Source organism: Falco biarmicus, chromosome 17 (genome assembly GCF_023638135.1).
Source record: "Falco biarmicus isolate bFalBia1 chromosome 17, bFalBia1.pri, whole genome shotgun sequence".
NCBI classification, from domain to species: domain Eukaryota; kingdom Metazoa; phylum Chordata; class Aves; order Falconiformes; family Falconidae; genus Falco; species Falco biarmicus.
The window spans coordinates 1,530,708-1,549,141 of record NC_079304.1 but is presented as its reverse complement, the minus strand read 5'-3'; the positions used below and the strand labels follow the sequence as shown (position 1 = coordinate 1,549,141).

Genomic DNA, 18,434 nt, shown 5'->3' with positions numbered 1-18,434 from the left:
TTCGATTTTCATCTCCAATTTCTCTGTGACTGACCCTTCCCTTAAGTGGTTTTTAAACAATCAGTTTTGTGTCAATCATTTTTTCACATCAGTTTGTGTCAGAGATTATTTTATTGCTGGGGGAAGTTTGTTCTCCATTTCCCCAGCAGGTGGTACAAGTTCTTTGTGCATGAGGAACAGCAGTTCTGCCTCTGGGGATACTTGCTAGCTTAAGTCTCTGAGCTCTGTTGTGTCACTAGGGTCACATTTGTTGTCTGTATTGTTAAAATGCTGATCTGTGAAGATTCCTGTTTTCTTGCTAGTGCATGGAGAATTCTTGTGTGAGAGCGATGCCATAACTCAAGAACCTGCCAGAGATGCCTTTCAATCTTGGCTGTCCCAACATCCGTGCTTAAAATAGTGGTTCCACCTCAAACAAGCAAGATGGTTTTTATTCTCTCCTGTGCTAAACATGCCCACAAATTTCATCATCTTTGAAAAGGGCAAGACATTATCAGAGCATGCTTTCTGCCAGTGCTCAGCTTCGTGATATTCTCTAGAGGTCTAGATAGATGTAGCATACACTTCAGGCAAAGAATCCAGGAGGATGCTTGGCTGCATGATGAGGACATGTGTATGTTCTTGGTTTTCACTTCCAAACCTGTTTGGAGTTGATAAGGTTAAAAAAAAAAATCTTCAGTGATTTTTGGTTTGAATCACTTCTAGCAATGACAAAGCAAGTCAGCATAAGCATGATTTTTGTAGCATTTTCAGTCAGTGCTAGGGCCCTCCAGGTGCTCTGAGGCAAGGTGAGTTGTGATGAAGTCATGTGTAAGAGCATGCATCCTGAAACATGACTTCATGTTTCACAGCGCGAGCCTGTCTGTGCATTTGGCAAAATGACATAACAGTCATTTACTAAAGAAACTTTCTGCTGCTTGGCTGAGTGGGTGCAGCTTAGGTTTCCAACAGCCAGCCTTCTTGTTGACTTCAGTGACAAAAGCTTTTGTAGCACATGCTTCATGCTGGCTGCCAGGAAGCGTAAGCCAAGTTAAGGCAGAGGTGAGGTGCCCTGCCCAGGTCTTTTGGGATTTAGGCTCATCTTGCTTGATGTGCGATGCTGGCAGGTATTCTTTTTGATCCTTCCCATACTGGGCATGTGTAGAGAGGCAACAGTCAGCAAAGTTTGTCTCTTACTTCATGGTGTTGGCTTCCAGGCAAGCCTGAAATTTGGAGAACAGTTATGTCCTAAGTCCACAGGTAAGTCTCTGCTAACTCTTCTCAGAACCAGGAGAGTTGCTTGCTAGCCATAAACGTGAAATCTGTGTATGCAGTCTCGTGGAGAGAGATTCCCTTGTTGACTTGGGTATTTTAGATGCTTTGTTCATGTACATACTACATACTGACTTCTTCCCCTTTTCTTCTCTACCTGTTAACGAGTGCTGAGTTTGAAATGCTCCTACTGCTAGAGAATATACTATCTGTCCTTTGTCTTCTCTTCCTGGGTGTAAATCAGGACTCAACTTACTTCGCTGCTAGAAGTATGTGACACGTTCTGCACCCTATAAAACTTACCAATAGGTTTTACTCAAGCACTATAAAGCTCCTGTGCTTAGTGGGCAGTAACACATCAGTTTGTCAGAAACAAAGGCTTGTGCCCAATATTCCTGCTGTCAGTCAGTCGTAATATTTTAAGATGAAGACCGGTGTTTTCTGTCGAGACCACCTTAGAACTCACGGGTATTGTCTTTGTCTAGCAGGTGGTCATTTGTGCCTATGAAAGATCTCATAAATATGATATTCCAGCTAAGGGTTGGGGTTTGGTGATTTTTTTTCTTAAGCCTTTTCCTGTACAAGCTGTGTTGCACTGCAGAATGGGACAGTGAATGTCAGAGACCACCGAGGACTGGGCATAACTTAACTATAAAAGCAAAATTTGCAGGACACAGAGGATATTGTAGCCCTTTATGTGTTACCAGAGCAGCTTTGTGCTGGCTGACTGACCCTCCTGTGCTGGAGGAGCCCACCATACAATAAGAAATTGAAGAATGGAGAAAGTTTTTCCCCCGACTGCTAGGATGCAAGGGATGGGTTCCTTCTTAGATCAGAGGGAGTTACACTGTGATGTTACGTTGCTGACTATGTGAAATATTATCTATTTTTCTTAAATGTGGTTTATGGTGATTTTTCCCTACAGTCTGACCTCACAATGGAAAAAATATCTGCACTAGAAAACAGTAAGAACTCTGACTTGGAGAAGAAGGAGGGGAGGATAGATGACTTACTAAGAGTAAGTATTTAAAGTGGGACAACTCTTTCAAAAGCCGCTATTTAAAGATACCTCGAACACATGTGCCAGCTAGGCTGCAGCACGGGATTTTGTATACCATTTGCGGAACCAACGCTTGCAAGGTAGAACAGATAGGGTCATCCTTCACTTGCAAGGTTATTGTCTGGCTTGTAGATCCTCGTGTTTGGGCCTGCTTGAAACCACAAGCAGTGTAGCAGTGATTGTGATTGTAACGGTGCAGGTCCCTGTAGCTCAGGTGTTTGTGTCCTCAGCGGTGTTGTTGGTCTTTCTTTGATCTGTTGCACACTTTTGTATTTTGCTAGCTAACCTAACAATGTTTCTCTGCAGAGTTATTCCCCTCTTCTAAGTACTGCAGAGCTCCTGCTTCTTGTTTAGCAGCATGTTCAGTAGCCTCTCTGTAGACTGGGAAGTTGTATTCTGAAATGCTCATGCATGAGAGTCAGTGACATGTATAGAGATGAAGAGAACATCTTTTGGTCAAACTGAAAGAATAAAGCCTCTCGTAACTCATTAGTATTCTGCAGTTAAAGATAAAGATCTTTAAATCAAGGATCTTGTCTTAACGGAGGAGTTCTAATTGATTTAGCTTTCAGCTGGAGAAGCATCTCTTGTGAAGTGTTGAAAAGGATTAGAAAACACATTAAAGGGAGAAGAGGGAAGGCTCTGTGTGTGTGTCTGGTCTCAGCACCTAAAAAACCTAAGACAAGCTCATAGAGACATACACAGAGGCACATGTGGGTTTGTAGGAAAACAATCCCATGAAGTAGGAAAAATATATATATGTATATTTATTTTTTTTTAACCACTGGCTGTCAAATCAAAAGCTAGGCTATTGTTTGTAAGGGAGATGCTTAAATTAACTTTATCGATGAAAATTATCACACACAAAATCCTGCTGTATGCTGTGGTGGTGTTAAAAAGAGCAGCTGTTGCTGGGAGCAGGCTATATAGCGGAGTGATGAATAGTAACTTGAACAAGAATTTAATTGAACATGCAAAGGCAGTTACCCCATCCTTTTCCTCTGCCAGTATGGTGGCTAAAGAGGGAGGGTAGTCCAGGGATGACTAAGCTATTTTGAGACTTGGTAGCTGTAGCAAGATCTTAAGTGTGGGGGTTTTTTTAAATAATTAAAATTCCTTTTGCTTGTTTAGTCTTTTTGCCGTAGTTCCGTGTATGTAAACCAGGATGATAGCACTTCCCTGTTCTAGAGGGGTATTAAGATTTGAGTGGGTTAAAAATTGAAGTGCTTGGCTTGTGTGTTTTGCTAAGAGAAACCTAGTCTCTTTTTTTTTTCTTTTTTTTCTTTTTTTTTTTTAAATTATCCTGCTGGTTTGCTTATTTTAATCTGATCCCTAGAGCTAGCTTGGGGAAACTTCTTCCTAGGTGACGCTTAGTTTGGCTCTTGGAGTGGTATAAAGTCAAAGGCATTTCTTTTCTGTTCACTTCTAGGCCAACTGTGACTTGAGACGGCAGATAGATGAACAGCAAAAGATGCTGGAGAAGTACAAAGAGCGGTTGAATAGATGTGTAACGATGAGCAAGAAACTTCTTATAGAAAAGGTGAGCAGGGGACTTTCCACATCTCTGCAGTTGCAGTTCACATCCTTGAAAACTTACTTTCTTTTGAGCAGTGAAAACCTACTTCTGTGTGGCTTTAGTGATGAAAGGCAACTGGAATTCTGTCTTGAATTATTTCTCTGCAAGTGGGAATATAATCCTAAGACTGAAATGTTCAGGATGTTTGGGTTTGATTACTTTTCACAGTCTCAAAGAGTGATGCCCCTTGCTTAAGTGAACTAGCCTGAGCTCTAAATGCAGCAGGCATTACTTGATCTGGAAACTTGTCCACCTGAAAAGCAGCATTGTCCAGCTCTGGCAATACAAGAGCAGTATCACATTGTGCAGTGCAATTGCCAGATATGCTCTGTGACATGGGCAAGTGATTTAGACCTTTCCTTCTTTCAAACGGCAAAATTGGAGATTGTTGCTTTGTGTAACACTCAAAACAAAACATTAAAGACACCGGGGAACATTTCAGGCTGCTGTTTACCAATGTCCAACCCGCTTCAGTGTTGAAAGATTTCCAGATTTCCTGATGGCTGAACAACTGGGGGGGTTGATTGCTCTTTCACCTGTTGGCCAATTACATCTATTGTTTGTGGGCAGTGGATGGGCAAAACTACCAGGGTGCTGGCCAGTACATGCAGTCTGTTTGAGTTCATTTTGTCACAGAGCTGGCTGTCCTTGGCTGAATGGGCCTCCCCTTTCTGGGAGGGTTTGTAACTCTGGGCTGTTAGGTAGACTTGACGCTCAGGTTGTGTATAGCTCCGGTGAGGAGCTGAGCTTTGGTTCGTCTTTAATCCTAACTGACATAGAAAGTGGTAAGAATCAGTAGTGATTTAAAACACAGCACAACTCTTAGCTGCTGATTTATGGCTTATATTTTTTACATGTGTTTTCTTTTCTTTTCAGTCAAAACAGGAGAAGATGGCATGCAGAGATAAGAGCATGCAGGATCGATTGAGGCTAGGCCACTTCACTACAGTGCGGCATGGGGCGTCTTTCACTGAGCAGTGGACAGATGGCTATGCCTTCCAGAACCTCATCAAGTGAGGACAGAGTTGTCTTTAACTTCAGAGGCAGAGACGGAAAAACTAAGCGGTTGTGTGTGATGTCTTGCATGTCAAAATGTGAGAATGGTGTGACTGATGCATGAAAGGATCAGATAGGAACTCGGCTACTGACAGTGGGGAATGTTTTCGCATTGAAGTGAGAAACGTTTCCACTTAAATCTCTAGAGACTTGAACTGGAATCAAATTGTTTGAGTTGGCCTCTGGGTTGGAAAGCAGTAGGCTGCCCTGGTGGGTATTCCCAGTGCGTCTACCTGGCTGTGCAGTGTTAGGGTGGAGGGGTGGACCAAATTCTTATGTGTATCGAGAGTCAATCAGTTTGATTTGCATACTTGCATATATTAGTTAAGGAAGGCTAATTATCTTTTTTTAAAACAAAAAGTAGAAAGTAGAGAAGCTTAAAAGAGAAAATCCATACTATTTAACTTTTTTTTACCTCCTGGTAGCCGTGATCAAAGGAGCTGCAGAAACCTGGAAATGAACATCAGGGACCCTTTTATGCAGGATGTTAATGGAAATATCCAGTCAATTCCCACCTGGCCTAGACCTTTAAGTAGGACTTGGCAAATTAATTGCATTAGAGAGAGAGCTATGTGTGATCCTTTAAAACCATATCACTTCTCTGTAGTGCGTTAGGGAGGCGCAGCTCTTGTTAGGCACAGATTAAGGACTTTCTAATTCTTCCTTAGTTTGTGCTTTAAGACATGGAAGAAATACTTCCAGAATATTTACCTGCGGCCTCGGTCTCTTTTACAAAGTGAATTAAGTACGTAAATGCTCAAATCATTTAGACTTGAAATGTTAAGAGTGCTTTTATCACTGTGAAATGTTTTAAGATAGTCTTTTTATATCTTGGAGGAGAGGCTGTTTTCTTAGTGAAACTGGGAATGGTGTTGGTTATAGTTCAGAGAACTAAGGATAGTTTAACTGTACCCTTGACGTATAAGGATACTTTCACAGACAGTGCCAGACTTCAGGAATAGTTTTAACAGGAAAGTCTGAGATTTAGAACAGAGCCTTCTAGGAAAAAGTGTGTGGAAAGTTGGTGACTTACCATGGATCCCTGGGTTTTCCATGAGGTTAGCAGCTCCTTGGTTTTGGATATCCTCTGCATGAATAAAACCTTTCACTTACAGAAAGGCTTCTGTGGGCCAGGAAAAGAATTCCCTTCTATGTAAAAATACCTTTAAAAATCTGAGTCATAATGTTTGGCACATCCCCCTTTTCTGTACAAAAATATTTTGTTACTAATCTTACAAGTACAACTGATTTGAAATTCACTGCTCCAATCTGTTAAGAACAGATGCTGAAGACAACTGAGTATATACCATTAGTTATCTGCTTCATGTGGTTTTTACTGTTGTCTTTCCAGGCAACAGGAAAGGATAAATTCCCAGCGGGAAGAAATAGAAAGACAACGAAAAATGTTAGCAAAAAGGAAGCCACCTGCAATGGGACAGACCCCTCCAGCAAGCAATGAGCAAAAGCAGCGCAAGAGCAAGACCAACGGAGCAGAAAATGAAACGTAGGTTGTACGGCCTCCTTGGTGCTTTGCAAAGCTGTGTGCTTTGATTAGAGCACAAAATATCTACTGGGAAATGGAATCTTGCCCTTGCCTCTAGGCTTCACTCCATGCACAAGTGAATATTGTGGAATTAGCCTGGCATTCAGCAACATCTGGCTGCAGTTCTAAATAGTTTTCATTGGAGTAAAAGAAGGATCACTGCTGAGTCCAGACTTTGTATGAGCTTAACTTTTTTTTTTTTAATGCAGTAACTTTTTCAGTATTCCTGTTGTCAGGTTTGAAAAGCGCCTTTCTTAAGTGTTGCAACTTCAGAACTGATTTTTGTATCACTGTATGGTACGTGGTGCTTTTCTTAAGGAAAAAAAATTGCACACATATAGAAACATTTATTTCCATGTACTTTCTAGTGAGGCTTTTCAAACAGTTGATTTGGTATACCGAAGAAAAAAGATGTTCTCTCTAAAGACAGCACATGAAGCATTGACCTCAGAGTTCCTGGAGCCCTTTGAAGTCTTGGTCTTGATCTTTAAAAGTGCATGTGAAGCAAAAGCTCCCACTGCCTTTTGCAGTCACAGCGGAGGTGGCACGTGACTGGGTGAATCATGACAGTCGGGGTGCTCTCAGCAGCCAGGGCAGTACCCCCAGATAGGATGCAGGTGCCTGCAGATCAGGTGGATCGTGCTGGAGGGCACAGTGTGCTCTATGCAAAAAAAGTAGCTCGAATAGAGACGTTTACCCCTCATTCTGGCCAAGTGAGCTTAAAAAGAACTACATAAACTTTTAAAGCCATCCTTTTGTATTGCAGCTTTTCCATTTGGAGAAGTAAATCGAATGGCTGTGCATGGATATTCTGAGGCGTTGCTGTTCGTTGTGGTAACCTTTCGCCTCTAAGCAGCTGGATGAGGCTTTTCTCATTTCTGTAGAGGTGTTTTTCCCCAGCGGACTGGTGCAGCTGTAGTGTGGCTTATTCTGTAGACGTGGCAGCACAGGTCTCGATGTGCCTGGGAACCGTGATAATGTCTGATACATCGTGAGCTTCTGCCTGTTGTGAGCCTGTCTCGACATACTCCGGCTTTACCTGGGTTTGCTAATAAGCCTTTTTGTGCTACCGGCTTTTTATCTCCGTGTTTCTTGCTGGTTTGTGGTTCTTCATTGATCATATTTCAGGGTTTTATCTTTTTGGTTTAGAAGAGCTTCTTGTGACATTCTTGATTAAAAACTGCTTGCCTGTGTATGGATATGCTCATGTAGGGGGCTTTAGCTTATGCAAACACAGTTTTTGCAAGTCAGCTGAAGCAACTATACTGACTGACTACTTGCTTAATCGTTAGCTATCCTGTAAATGCCTTTGGTGAACCGATGTGTATCGGGTACAAAATTTTCTGAGTTTTGGAGGGAGGTTTTTTCTTGCAGAGGCTGTCTTTTGGGTCAGTTGGATATAAATGTTTCTGAAAGTTGAATGAGAAGCGGACAGCCAAATTCCTTCGTTTGATTTTTGGTTCCTTTTTGGTTCCTCTTTGGTTCATGGTTGTTGCTGTGCCTTAAAAAGGAGAGGAAGGTCCCGTGATGCTAATTTAAACATGTGCCTTCCTGAAACTAGTTTCTAGCCTGTGAATGAGAAAAAGATTTTCATTCAGGAAGGTCAATCTGCTGGGGCTTTTTGAGGTCTCTTAGGGCAGCTTGGGCAACCTTAGAGCCTTCAGCTGCACTAGAATTAGTGTATTTCAGGCGTGTTTCTGTGAAACAGAGCAGCAGTGTTTGTTTTGGAGCCCCCTTGATTTTTGTGATGCTTGCTGCTAACAGGCAGCTATTTTGGGCAATGTTAGCCTGGTGGTACTCATTACATCTCTTGCTTAATGAGTAGACTATTGGTGTTTAGCCCTGTATTTCATTTGAGCACACAAATATGTGGTAAGTTTGTTCCTGACTTATTCAGTTGTCTTTTTATTCTTTATACAGCAACACTAACCAAAACTCTAAACTGTTGGGACAGTTTTTTTGGTTAGATGAATCTGATTAAAATTCAGGCTGTCAGTGGGAGGGTGGGGGTGTGTGAATTAGCATGCTTTTATGTGAAATGAGACAACATGTAAACATTTATGGTACTGGCTGTGTTTTGTATGTATCTTTAAATTTATAATAAGCAGATCCTTATGGTCAACATTCTTTCAAAGGGAACTTGGCTTGTGAGTTTTGCAATTAAATTTATCAGCAGACAGCTGCTTTAGCACTTATTTCAACTATATGGATCCTCTGCATTATCAACAGTGGAGAGAAGTTGGGGCATTTCAAGATGAGCACTTCATTAGCTGAATACTGCCTCTTAATTACTGCGCAGTGAGCCAAGGTCCCATGGCCCTGCACAGGCCTCCGTCCCCTCTTGGAACTAGTTGCGGTATCGATGCTGTGGAGACCTCACACACTAACCTTTGTACTGAGTGCGATGCAGAGCATAACTGCTGCAACAGGAATCCTCCTGGGATATGCTTTGAAGTCAATTTAGGTCCAAAAAAGATATTTATATGCTGTCACGTGCATGTCTTGTTTACAAAGTAAACTGATGCAGTTGATAAAGGCTTCTAGCTTTATCTTCACGTGCGTGATGCTTTTACCAAACTGCTTGTGGTAGTAGTGAGAAAATTAGTGCAGCAATTCATTTTTCTAGCCTTAAAGATCTTAGCGCATCATCACGTTTCACAAGTGATGGGATCTGTCATTATTTTAATGTAAGGGTGTGCTTTGCCACTGTCCTACATGGCACACTTTGGCTATGAAAGACATTGAAAACATTATGAAACTTTTTTTTGACCAGCCACCTAGAGTAGAAGCTTTGCACATCATTTACCATCAATAAAATGAGGATTATTCCCCTTATTCCATTGCTTCTCCTAACTACACGTGAGGTCAAAGATACAGTAAGGTGAAGTAGATCTCCCAAAGGTTTCCCTGGAAGCTGCTTGCAGAGCCTGAAACAAGAAAATTTCTGAATCCCAGGTCATTGTTCTGTTTGCAGTGGCTCTGTGGCAAGGTGTACTGCTAGTCACAGAGTGAATAGCTGGGTTGAATTATTCAGCCTTTATTACAAAATAAAATTTGAAAATGAGTCAGTAAAGCAAACTGTAAATGGAAAAATAAGATGTGGAATACTTGTGCTTTATTTAGATTATGATTTATTTAGATTATGGTTTAGCTTTCTTTGTTAAAAAGTCAGTCACTAGCCTTAACAGGTGTTATTAGGGAATTGGATTTGAAATGAGCATGTGCTTTATCAAGGCTTAAGCTTTTGGTCTCCTTTAGATTGATCATTTAAAAAAAAATAAAAAAAGATTGCAGAGTTCACCTAAAATATTTCCTGCTAGCTGTTGACGTGCTCTGTGTGGTTATCACTTCCACCAGCGATGTGTATTCTTTAGTCTGCACTTTATCACATGCGTTGAAACCTAATGCATTGGATCTGTCTCCTCTGCAGGTTAACGTTAGCAGAATACCATGAACAAGAAGAAATCTTCAAACTCCGACTAGGTCATCTTAAAAAGGTAAGAACTAACTGCAGAAAAGGTAGGCGTTAAGATTCAGTGTTCTGCGAACAATAGTGTTTCTCTGTAGGGGTCACTACTGTTTGTTTAATAATTGTGAGGCTTTTGTTGCTTGAAAGAAATGGCCAGGATTTTGTAATAATTTTTTCTAAGGCAGTGGTGTTCAGGAAAGATGTTCTTTGCTTGAATAGATAGATTTCTGTGTCCTTACGGTTATGATTTCATGCACTGTTTTGATGCATCTTATTCTGTCACTGTGACCTGCCTAGTGCTGGGCTCCGTACGTGTCTGATAATGGGGGAATAAGAAGGGACGGACCAAGGGAAGAAAATAACAAGAACACAACAAAACCTGCAGCTATCGTTGACTTTCCCATTTCTTTGCAATATCAAGTAACCAGCATTATCAGTAACAGCCCAATAAAATCTCTTGAGCTTTTGGAAACTGGTACTGTTTAGGTAGCTGTAATGCACGTTTGTTTTCAAATACATTGGCTTCAGTAGGAACTGCACCTGCAAGTGTGGTTATAGTTAGATAAGCTCTTGGTTATCTTTAAAGTGATTGCAGTAACCTATAAATAAGTTTTCTGGGACGCTTCAACAGAGGAAGTACTGAAAAAGAAAAATAGATGTCTCCTGCCATTTCCTGGTTAGCTGTGATCTCTGCTAAGGCCAAGGAGTTTTCTTTCCCATATGCAACAAAGAGGAAGCATGCAAATGCATTGCTGCAGTCCCCCATCTTTTCTTAGGCGGTGCCTGAGCTCTACACTTAGTTGTGGTTTTTTTTCCTGTAACCTTGACACACAAGTTGAATGCAAGGCCTCATTAATGCTACTGTACTGCTTGTTATTTTCAGTGGCAAGGGAAAGTTAATGCACACATGGAATCTGCTGGCACTCTGCCCATTGTGTTTTATTGACCTGTGAACAAAGATAAGTGATACGGGCAGGAGTATGCTAAAGGCATGCTTGCTCTACAGCTTCCACATTGCTAGAGTGGATTAATTGCAGGTCCATCTACGCTGGCATGTAGTGTGTCACTCTGGAACAAAGGAATCCATTTGGAAATGGACCTTAATGGAAAATGAAGTAATGTTCTGGGATCGTGGCATTGTCTGAAGCTGTGCTTATCCTTCTCCACTTTTGGAAACTGGCTCATTCTATATGTCTAAAAATAGAACAATTTGAGAGGGGAAGGAACAAGAGTCACAAGACAAATGGGTAACTGTGTCCCTTGAGTCATATATACTGAATAATACTGCTCAAGGCGCACACTTTAATTGAGGTTTGCAGCCCTGTCCAGTGATGTGAATTCTGGCGCCATGTTTGAGGGCACTACAACTTCCAACTCTATGAACAGTGTATCAAAAAGTTCACGTGGCTGTATGTTACATTCTGACGTGTTCTACCACGTACCACTAATTGTCCTCTTCTCATGCTGCCTGATCCCCATGTGGCATCATGATATCTGTGTCCCTTACTTCTGAGGGCAGTCCTCTTTCTCTTGTCCCAGCAGAGGCTGAGTTCCTACAAAAACAGCTGCATAGCACTTAATCAGGGAAGGAGCAGGAACAGAGCAACAATGCTTCTTAATTACAGAAAATGTTTAAAACTGAGAAGGTGTAAAGGTGTTTCTGCTCCTGTCTCTGTTAGGTGTAAACAAAACTGCCCAGTCAGTTTTCATTCCGGTCATCTTCCACCTGACTCTTAGTTGATCATGACCATCTCTCTGATCTCCCAAACAAGTTACTTACAAATAACTTCTTCACAAGTGGAATTGCATTTGTGTTCCATAAATCAGGTGGAAATGCTAACTGCATTGTCTTACACAGTGTTGTGTTCTCCTTTTGGTTTTTCCTTGTACAGGAAGAAGCAGAGATCCAGGCAGAGTTGGAACGGCTAGAGAGGGTTAGAAATCTACATATCAGGGAATTAAAAAGGATACACAATGAAGATAATTCACAGTAAGCACATGGGGTTCAGGGACAAAATCGTCTAATAATCTTTTATTTGTCCCCTTTGTAATGGGGAACAATCTTTTTTTTAAAATTGGTGTTATGACTTAACATGTCACTTGATAGGGGGTGGCACAGTGGTATAACTTGAAGTCCATGTAAGACAAAGGCTTCCAGGTATATCAAGGTACCATTATATAGTCTTTAATCAGTGCAAAGTGATGACATAGTATCACATCTGTCAGTCATTAACACAACTTTAATATTTTTCTGGTTTAATGCAAAAATGTTGTTTCTAAGCTGCATAGTAGCTGCCATTTATTGTGCAGTAGATTGCATTATTTCTGTCAGTGTTCTTAAATGATGTCTTTCTCGCCAGATTTAAAGACCATCCAACGCTAAATGATAGATATTTGTTGCTACATCTTCTGGGTAGAGGCGGCTTCAGTGAAGTATATAAGGTAAATTTGAAGTGGCAATCTGTGGTGTAATCTGAATCTGCAGTGAAATATTGCAGTAAGCAGAATTTTTACACTTGTTTTCTCAGTGGTGTGTGTGGTTGTGGAGGGAAGAAGGGACATGACAAAGCACATGTTGCATCTGGCTTGCATTAGACAGCAGACTTGAGATTTTTAGGTTCTGCCCCTGTCCTCAGAGGTCAGATTTCCTGCAAATGTATGTTTCAAGAAAATGTTGCACCAAGTCTGCAAGTTTTGTCAGGACAGAGAAGCAAACCAGTTGTTTCTTCAAGTGCTACACACAAATACCTTAAGTGGCTAAGTTATATGGAATATGACATAGCAAGTCTGAGTGTCACTGTAAATAAGAGAAAATGGCTCCAATAATAAGAGCAAAGCCTCGTTTCCTGGGGGTAGAAGGCTTTTTTTCCTTGTGTCTTCATATTATGCTCTAAAGTAGCAGACTGAGGGTTGGGGGGGGGTGTGTGCGTGTCATCTTGGGACTTCCTTGGAACTGAGGATTACTTGTGTGTCAGCACTCTTGCATGGCCAAGACCTGTGGTACTCTGGTGCTTTGACTGGTATGCTTAGAGCCTTTCCAGTTCTAAATATTCCCCTTCTGTACTCAGTAGTTTTTAATTCATGTTGAATTTGGCTAGAATGAAAATAACTATGCCAATGCAAATATTGGGAACTTCACAGCGATGTATTATTTTGATGCAGTATGACAGTAGGTATCTAAACTAGAGGGGCTACACTGCTCAGGTAGTGAAAAAAAAGCTACATGAAAGTACTCTGAATTTCTCTTTGGAGGCTTTGCTGACTAAGCAGAAAGCTTTGGCTCCACAGATGAAAGCAAGAGGGTATGAAAGTTTCATACCTGACCACGCGCTTAAGAGTTGTAACTGTTACTAAAACAAAGAAATGCTTAAGGCTTTTTCTCCAGAGTCCTGGCCAATCTATTAAGCATTAGGAGTTAAGTATGCAACTTCTGAGAGGGACACAGATTATCCTTGTCTACATACAATAGGATTTTGCCCCATCCTATAAATTATTAGCTGTTGGTGCTCTCAGGCAAGGTAAAAAATTTCTGCATTTCTCCATGAGCAGAGCACAATTCCAGAGGTCCATTCTTTAAAGACTGACTAAATAGCAAGAAGCTGGAGGGAAAAATGCAGCGTAAGATTTACACGTTTCTGCCATTGAATTCTCCAGCTTCTAAATAAGCTGAAACATTATGTTCCAAGACATATTGCTGAGCTACCAATGCGAAACAAAGCATTGAAAACTCTGTATGTTTTGGTTTTTTTTTTTTTTTTTTTAGCTGAGCACAGAAAATGAGTTAGGGGGCTTGGGGGAATAATAGCAGGGTCTTTCCCAGTGTGATTAACTGTCTGTATTTTTGTAATTTGGCCTTTCTGATCCCATTATAGCTCTGGTGGTAAAATGTCAGAATAAATGTGGCATTAGTTAAATCCCAAGGGGGAAGGTCAGATCAAAGCACAGAATATTCAATTGTTTTCAGAGTTGCTTGGTTTCATTAGTGAAACTAATTACATCAAAATGTGTGTTTGCTCTTCACTCAGTATGTCGTAATGCTGATTTCCTGGGTGGGGATATTGGTTTGTTAGAGCTTGTCTGTTTTTGCAATATTAATTTGAAGTTGTGATTCCTACTGATTTTCAGCTCTTCTCTCTGCAGGCATTTGATTTAACAGAACAGAGATACGTAGCTGTGAAAATACACCAGTTAAATAAAAACTGGCGAGATGAGAAGAAAGAAAACTATCACAAGTAAGTAAGGCTGTAAAGCAGCCATGTTTCCAAACTCCTCCTGCATTTGGTTATCCGGTGTCAGTGAACAGGCTGCCATTTTTTCCTGTGTTTTAACACATTTCAGAAGTCACTTTCTGTCCCGGTAGCTACTTGCAAAAGTTATGGTCAGATTAGAGACGTTTTAAACATGCTCGTGGACACACACAGAGTTTTGTATAAGCACTATGGCACAAGGTTTGAAAGCACCTGTAGCGTTCTGTGAAGAAAGTGTTAAAAGTGGCTTCCTCTCTCTGAAATGTCCAAGCTCTACTCTTGTGGGAAACAGTTGTTTGTGCCCACTTTCCAGGTTACACACCTGCATTGTGCTCCCTGAAAGCCTTCCCCTTCCCTTTGTTTCCTAGAATACTTAATCCTTTCACAGATGATTAGGGCTGTATGTATGTCATGGCCTAGAAGGAGAGGTACAGGAAACCTTTTGGTGTTGGTAACACTTGCTCCCTAATGCCATGGATTAGATAAACTCTGCAGAATGGCAGCCAGGCCTTCTTGACAGCTTCAAAGGTAACACTGTGACGTTAATTGTCCAACAAGTCCCTGGGACAAACTAAACTCTATTTGAAGCCTGAAAGCTGGGCTGTTGAGCATCATGGAATTTTTCTAGAACTTGCTGATTTTTGTATTCAGCTATCTTGGATCCCTTAGTGATTTATTATGAGGTTATTCTAATTTGGCAAGCAGTACCATTATTCAAGAGTAGTTATGTTGTAGTATTGCCAGCATTTGAGATGCACTGAGATTCTGTGGTTCTTAAGAGCTGTTCTGCATATTTCCTCACTTGCTTGCCTTTTCCTGAGCTGTCTGAATAATGTGCATGGGTTTGATTGGACTGCTGTGTGGTATGTCTGAGTTCGCTATCTGCAGAACTTAGAATTAAGTCACTTGTATGACTAATGCTCAGACTTTCCTATTTTCAGACACGCGTGTAGAGAGTACAGAATTCACAAAGAACTGGATCATCCTCGAATAGTTAAGCTATATGACTACTTTTCGCTGGATACTGACTCGTAAGTTACGTTGCCATGTCCTTTGACTTGGGTTGACCCGTTCACTACAGGCAAAGTATTTGGTCCCTTAAAACTTTAGAGGAGAGTCCAGAGAATGTCCCCACCAGTGCAGCAGACTGTACTGCAGAGATATCTGGTGCAGTTTCAACATACGTTGGTATTCTAGATACACTAGCTCGCAAACCAGTATGCTGTATTATGTCAGATGTGGTGCTTTACTAGTAAATCCTACTCTGTGTTGGCCTGGGCAAATGCCCCAGCTGATGGAGCTTTCCCCTTCTGGATCTAGCACTTCATGGGGGATCTCTGACCTTTGTACTGTTGGGGGTTGAGGACTGTGCTCCTGGTAGCTTATTTTTAGAAAGGGTTTAATAGGCTGGAGGACTCTTAAATTAAAATACTGACCAAATAGGTGAGTCTTAAACCAGAACGCTTTGTTATTGCTTGTCTGTATCGGGTGCCTTAATTGCAACAACTCCTGTTTTGCCTTCAGGTTTTGTACAGTGTTAGAATACTGTGAGGGAAATGATCTGGACTTCTACCTGAAACAGCACAAATTAATGTCGGAGAAAGAGGCGCGATCCATTATCATGCAGATTGTGAATGCTTTAAAATACTTAAACGAAATCAAACCTCCCATCATACACTATGACCTTAAACCAGGTATGCTGTGCTGCTAGCTGGTGTGCTTAAGGATGCTGACTAAAGGTAATGGGTTGTAAGTAACATGGGGAAGTTTGCTTTGGTCAGACAGCAAAACGGAGACAGGGCTGTCTGGGAAAAGTAACTTGCAACAAGAAACAAACTAAAATGCATGGAGCATGCTGTGAAAAGGGTATTGTCTCCCAGGATTGCAACATAAAACAAGGAAGTCACATTCCAGAAAAAGTAGCCTCCTTGTTCAGAACGAGCCCTTGAACCACCAAGTGTCTGTGTTTGGTTTCTTAATGTCCTGCTTGTAGTCTGCTGTTGAGAGCTTCTGTTATTGCTTCATAAAAGGTTCCCACAATTACTAGTGTGTTTTCATGTCCCCATTTTACTGGCTTATTCTTCCTGTAATCATCTGCCTGAAAATTTGGTGACAGAAGCTTACTTGGAAGCGTTTGGTTTTTCATATCATGTGGCAGCTCCCAAAGCTGAGGACATACGGTCAAGCCATGCAGGTCTGCCTTTGAATTTGGTAATGTCTGTCCCATAGAGGGTCCCCTCCACGTGTTGCTGCAGATTTCCCTTTGCCATTGGGCAGAGTCACGAGGGGAGAAATGGAGGTGCTCTTTTTTTCTTTTTTTTTTTTTTTTTTTTGGGGGGGGTGTGCAGTTGATGCCGATTGGCTGCATAGCTTTTTTTCCTAGTCCAGTAAAACTCAGCATCTCTTCGGGCAGTTATCCCTGGCTTGTCTCCCTATACTGGTGGCACTTCATCAGCATTGTGTAACTGGTATGTGATGTGGTTTATTGCATCAGCATGAGGAATCTTACGGGAGGTGGTGCTGTTGCACTAGTTCTAGTGACCCTGTTTCTTCCCCCAGCTGCCAACTGTTCTCATGTTGTCTGAGCATGCTGCAGAGCTCTGCCTACAGTTGTCTAAAGCTGTGATTCATCCACTGCCATCACGCACGATTCTGCTGCTTTATTGTAGGCTTTGAGAAAAACAGTGATGATCTGACTTCTTGATCCTTGATGGATTTGTAAAAGACTCTTGCCTAAGCAGTAATTGTCCTTTTTGAGCTTAGAAAGCCACTGGGGAGCACTGCCAGGAAGGAGAGAGTTTCTGGCTTGTTGAGAGGCCAGGGCAAGTCAGGACTTCTGGGCAGAATGAGTCATAACTGTGTATGTGTACTTTTCTCCTTAATCCTCCCTTTTGACCTGCCCTTCCAACGGGACCTTTGGGAGGGGTCAAAACAGCACGGGCATCAAACTCATTTGGCTAATAGGGCTCAGAATCTGGAGGCTGCAAGTAATGTCGTGCCACTGGGTCATTCCAGGATGGGTAGATCGGTTCTAGCGCTTGGTGGGAGTTGAGTTGTCTCTGGAGCTCAGGGTATTGGGTAGTAAAACATCCCCTGGGGTTGCTGCAGCTCACTGTGTAGGTTCCTTGTCCTCTTGTGCAGAGTGCCAGAGTTCAATGCAATTTTATTCCTGGGGGTTTTCCTGTTAGATGTATATCCTAAGAGGCTGTTTCCTTCCTCTGTTCTAGGTAACATTCTTCTAGTCAATGGTACTGCATGTGGAGAGATAAAAATCACAGATTTTGGACTTTCCAAAATCATGGATGATGACAGCTACAACTCTGTTGATGGCATGGAACTGACATCACAGGGGGCTGGTACTTACTGGTAAGCATCACCTGGGGCATTTGCAAATTGCAGATCAAGAACAGTTTATAAATAGCTTTGGATCTATGTCAGGTCTATATGTGCTGCCATTGTCTGTGACAGCTTGAGACACTGGAGGTTTAAGACCCTAGAAACTGCTCTTGTTGTCACACAGCTCCTTATGAGGCTGACAGCTTTTTACTTTTCAGTGGGTTAGCGTTTATATATTTGAAAACTATCTTATACAAAAGGCCTAGTGAAAAACTGCATATGCTGCATGCTGCTGAGATGGCGAGTGGAGCTTGGCAGCCGTTTCACAGCCCATAATGGCACTGTCTGACAGTCGGGCAAGGAGGAGGAGAAAACCGTGCCTGTCGGGAAATTTAGGTACATCAGGGAGATGGAAAGAGTTTGCCACTGAAATAAGGAGGTGAAAATCCATAGTCAGCTCTTTCAAAAGATGCTCTGGCTACAGACAGCACTGTGAGATGTACATCACTTTTGGGTGTCATGTGAAAGGCGTTTTCAGCAATACTTTATCCTCACTGCCAAGTATTGTCACTGTGTCACCCGTGGCTGAGAGCAAGACCTACGGTGAGTGCCACTGAAAGCGATTCTTTGATGGCACCTAAGCTGCAGACTGTCACTATGGGCAACAGTTGTATGGGAACATTTGTTAAGGCATTCTGTATTGTACAATTTTATTCTGTTCCTAAAAATGAAACTAACTGTAGTTTGAGCAAGGCTGAGTGTCTCTTAACTAGGACGTGGCATCTGGGGTTGTATTTCTAGATATATGTATTTTGGCTCTGTGTTTCTCTTGTGGAATTGTTGGCCAACCCCTTTTAACAAAAAATACCAGTTCCGAAGATCAAAGAAAATGGAGT

General features: G+C 41.7%; 1 protein-coding gene across 7 annotated transcripts in view; it reads left to right on the top strand.

Annotated features, from left to right (window-relative positions):
• Positions 1–18,434, top strand: part of TLK2 (tousled like kinase 2) — a 43,467-nt gene that overhangs the window by 20,407 nt on the left and 4,626 nt on the right. For all 7 annotated transcript variants that reach the window (XM_056362266.1, XM_056362270.1, XM_056362265.1 and 4 more), the window contains 11 exons: positions 2,177–2,269; positions 3,741–3,851; positions 4,764–4,900; positions 6,295–6,447; positions 9,917–9,983; positions 11,848–11,945; positions 12,316–12,397; positions 14,096–14,187; positions 15,144–15,233; positions 15,727–15,896; positions 17,430–17,568. In XM_056362266.1, the coding sequence (XP_056218241.1) occupies positions 2,177–2,269; positions 3,741–3,851; positions 4,764–4,900; positions 6,295–6,447; positions 9,917–9,983; positions 11,848–11,945; positions 12,316–12,397; positions 14,096–14,187; positions 15,144–15,233; positions 15,727–15,896; positions 17,430–17,568 (1,232 nt within the window). The remainder of the gene's footprint in view (positions 1–2,176; positions 2,270–3,740; positions 3,852–4,763; positions 4,901–6,294; positions 6,448–9,916; positions 9,984–11,847; positions 11,946–12,315; positions 12,398–14,095; positions 14,188–15,143; positions 15,234–15,726; positions 15,897–17,429; positions 17,569–18,434) is intronic.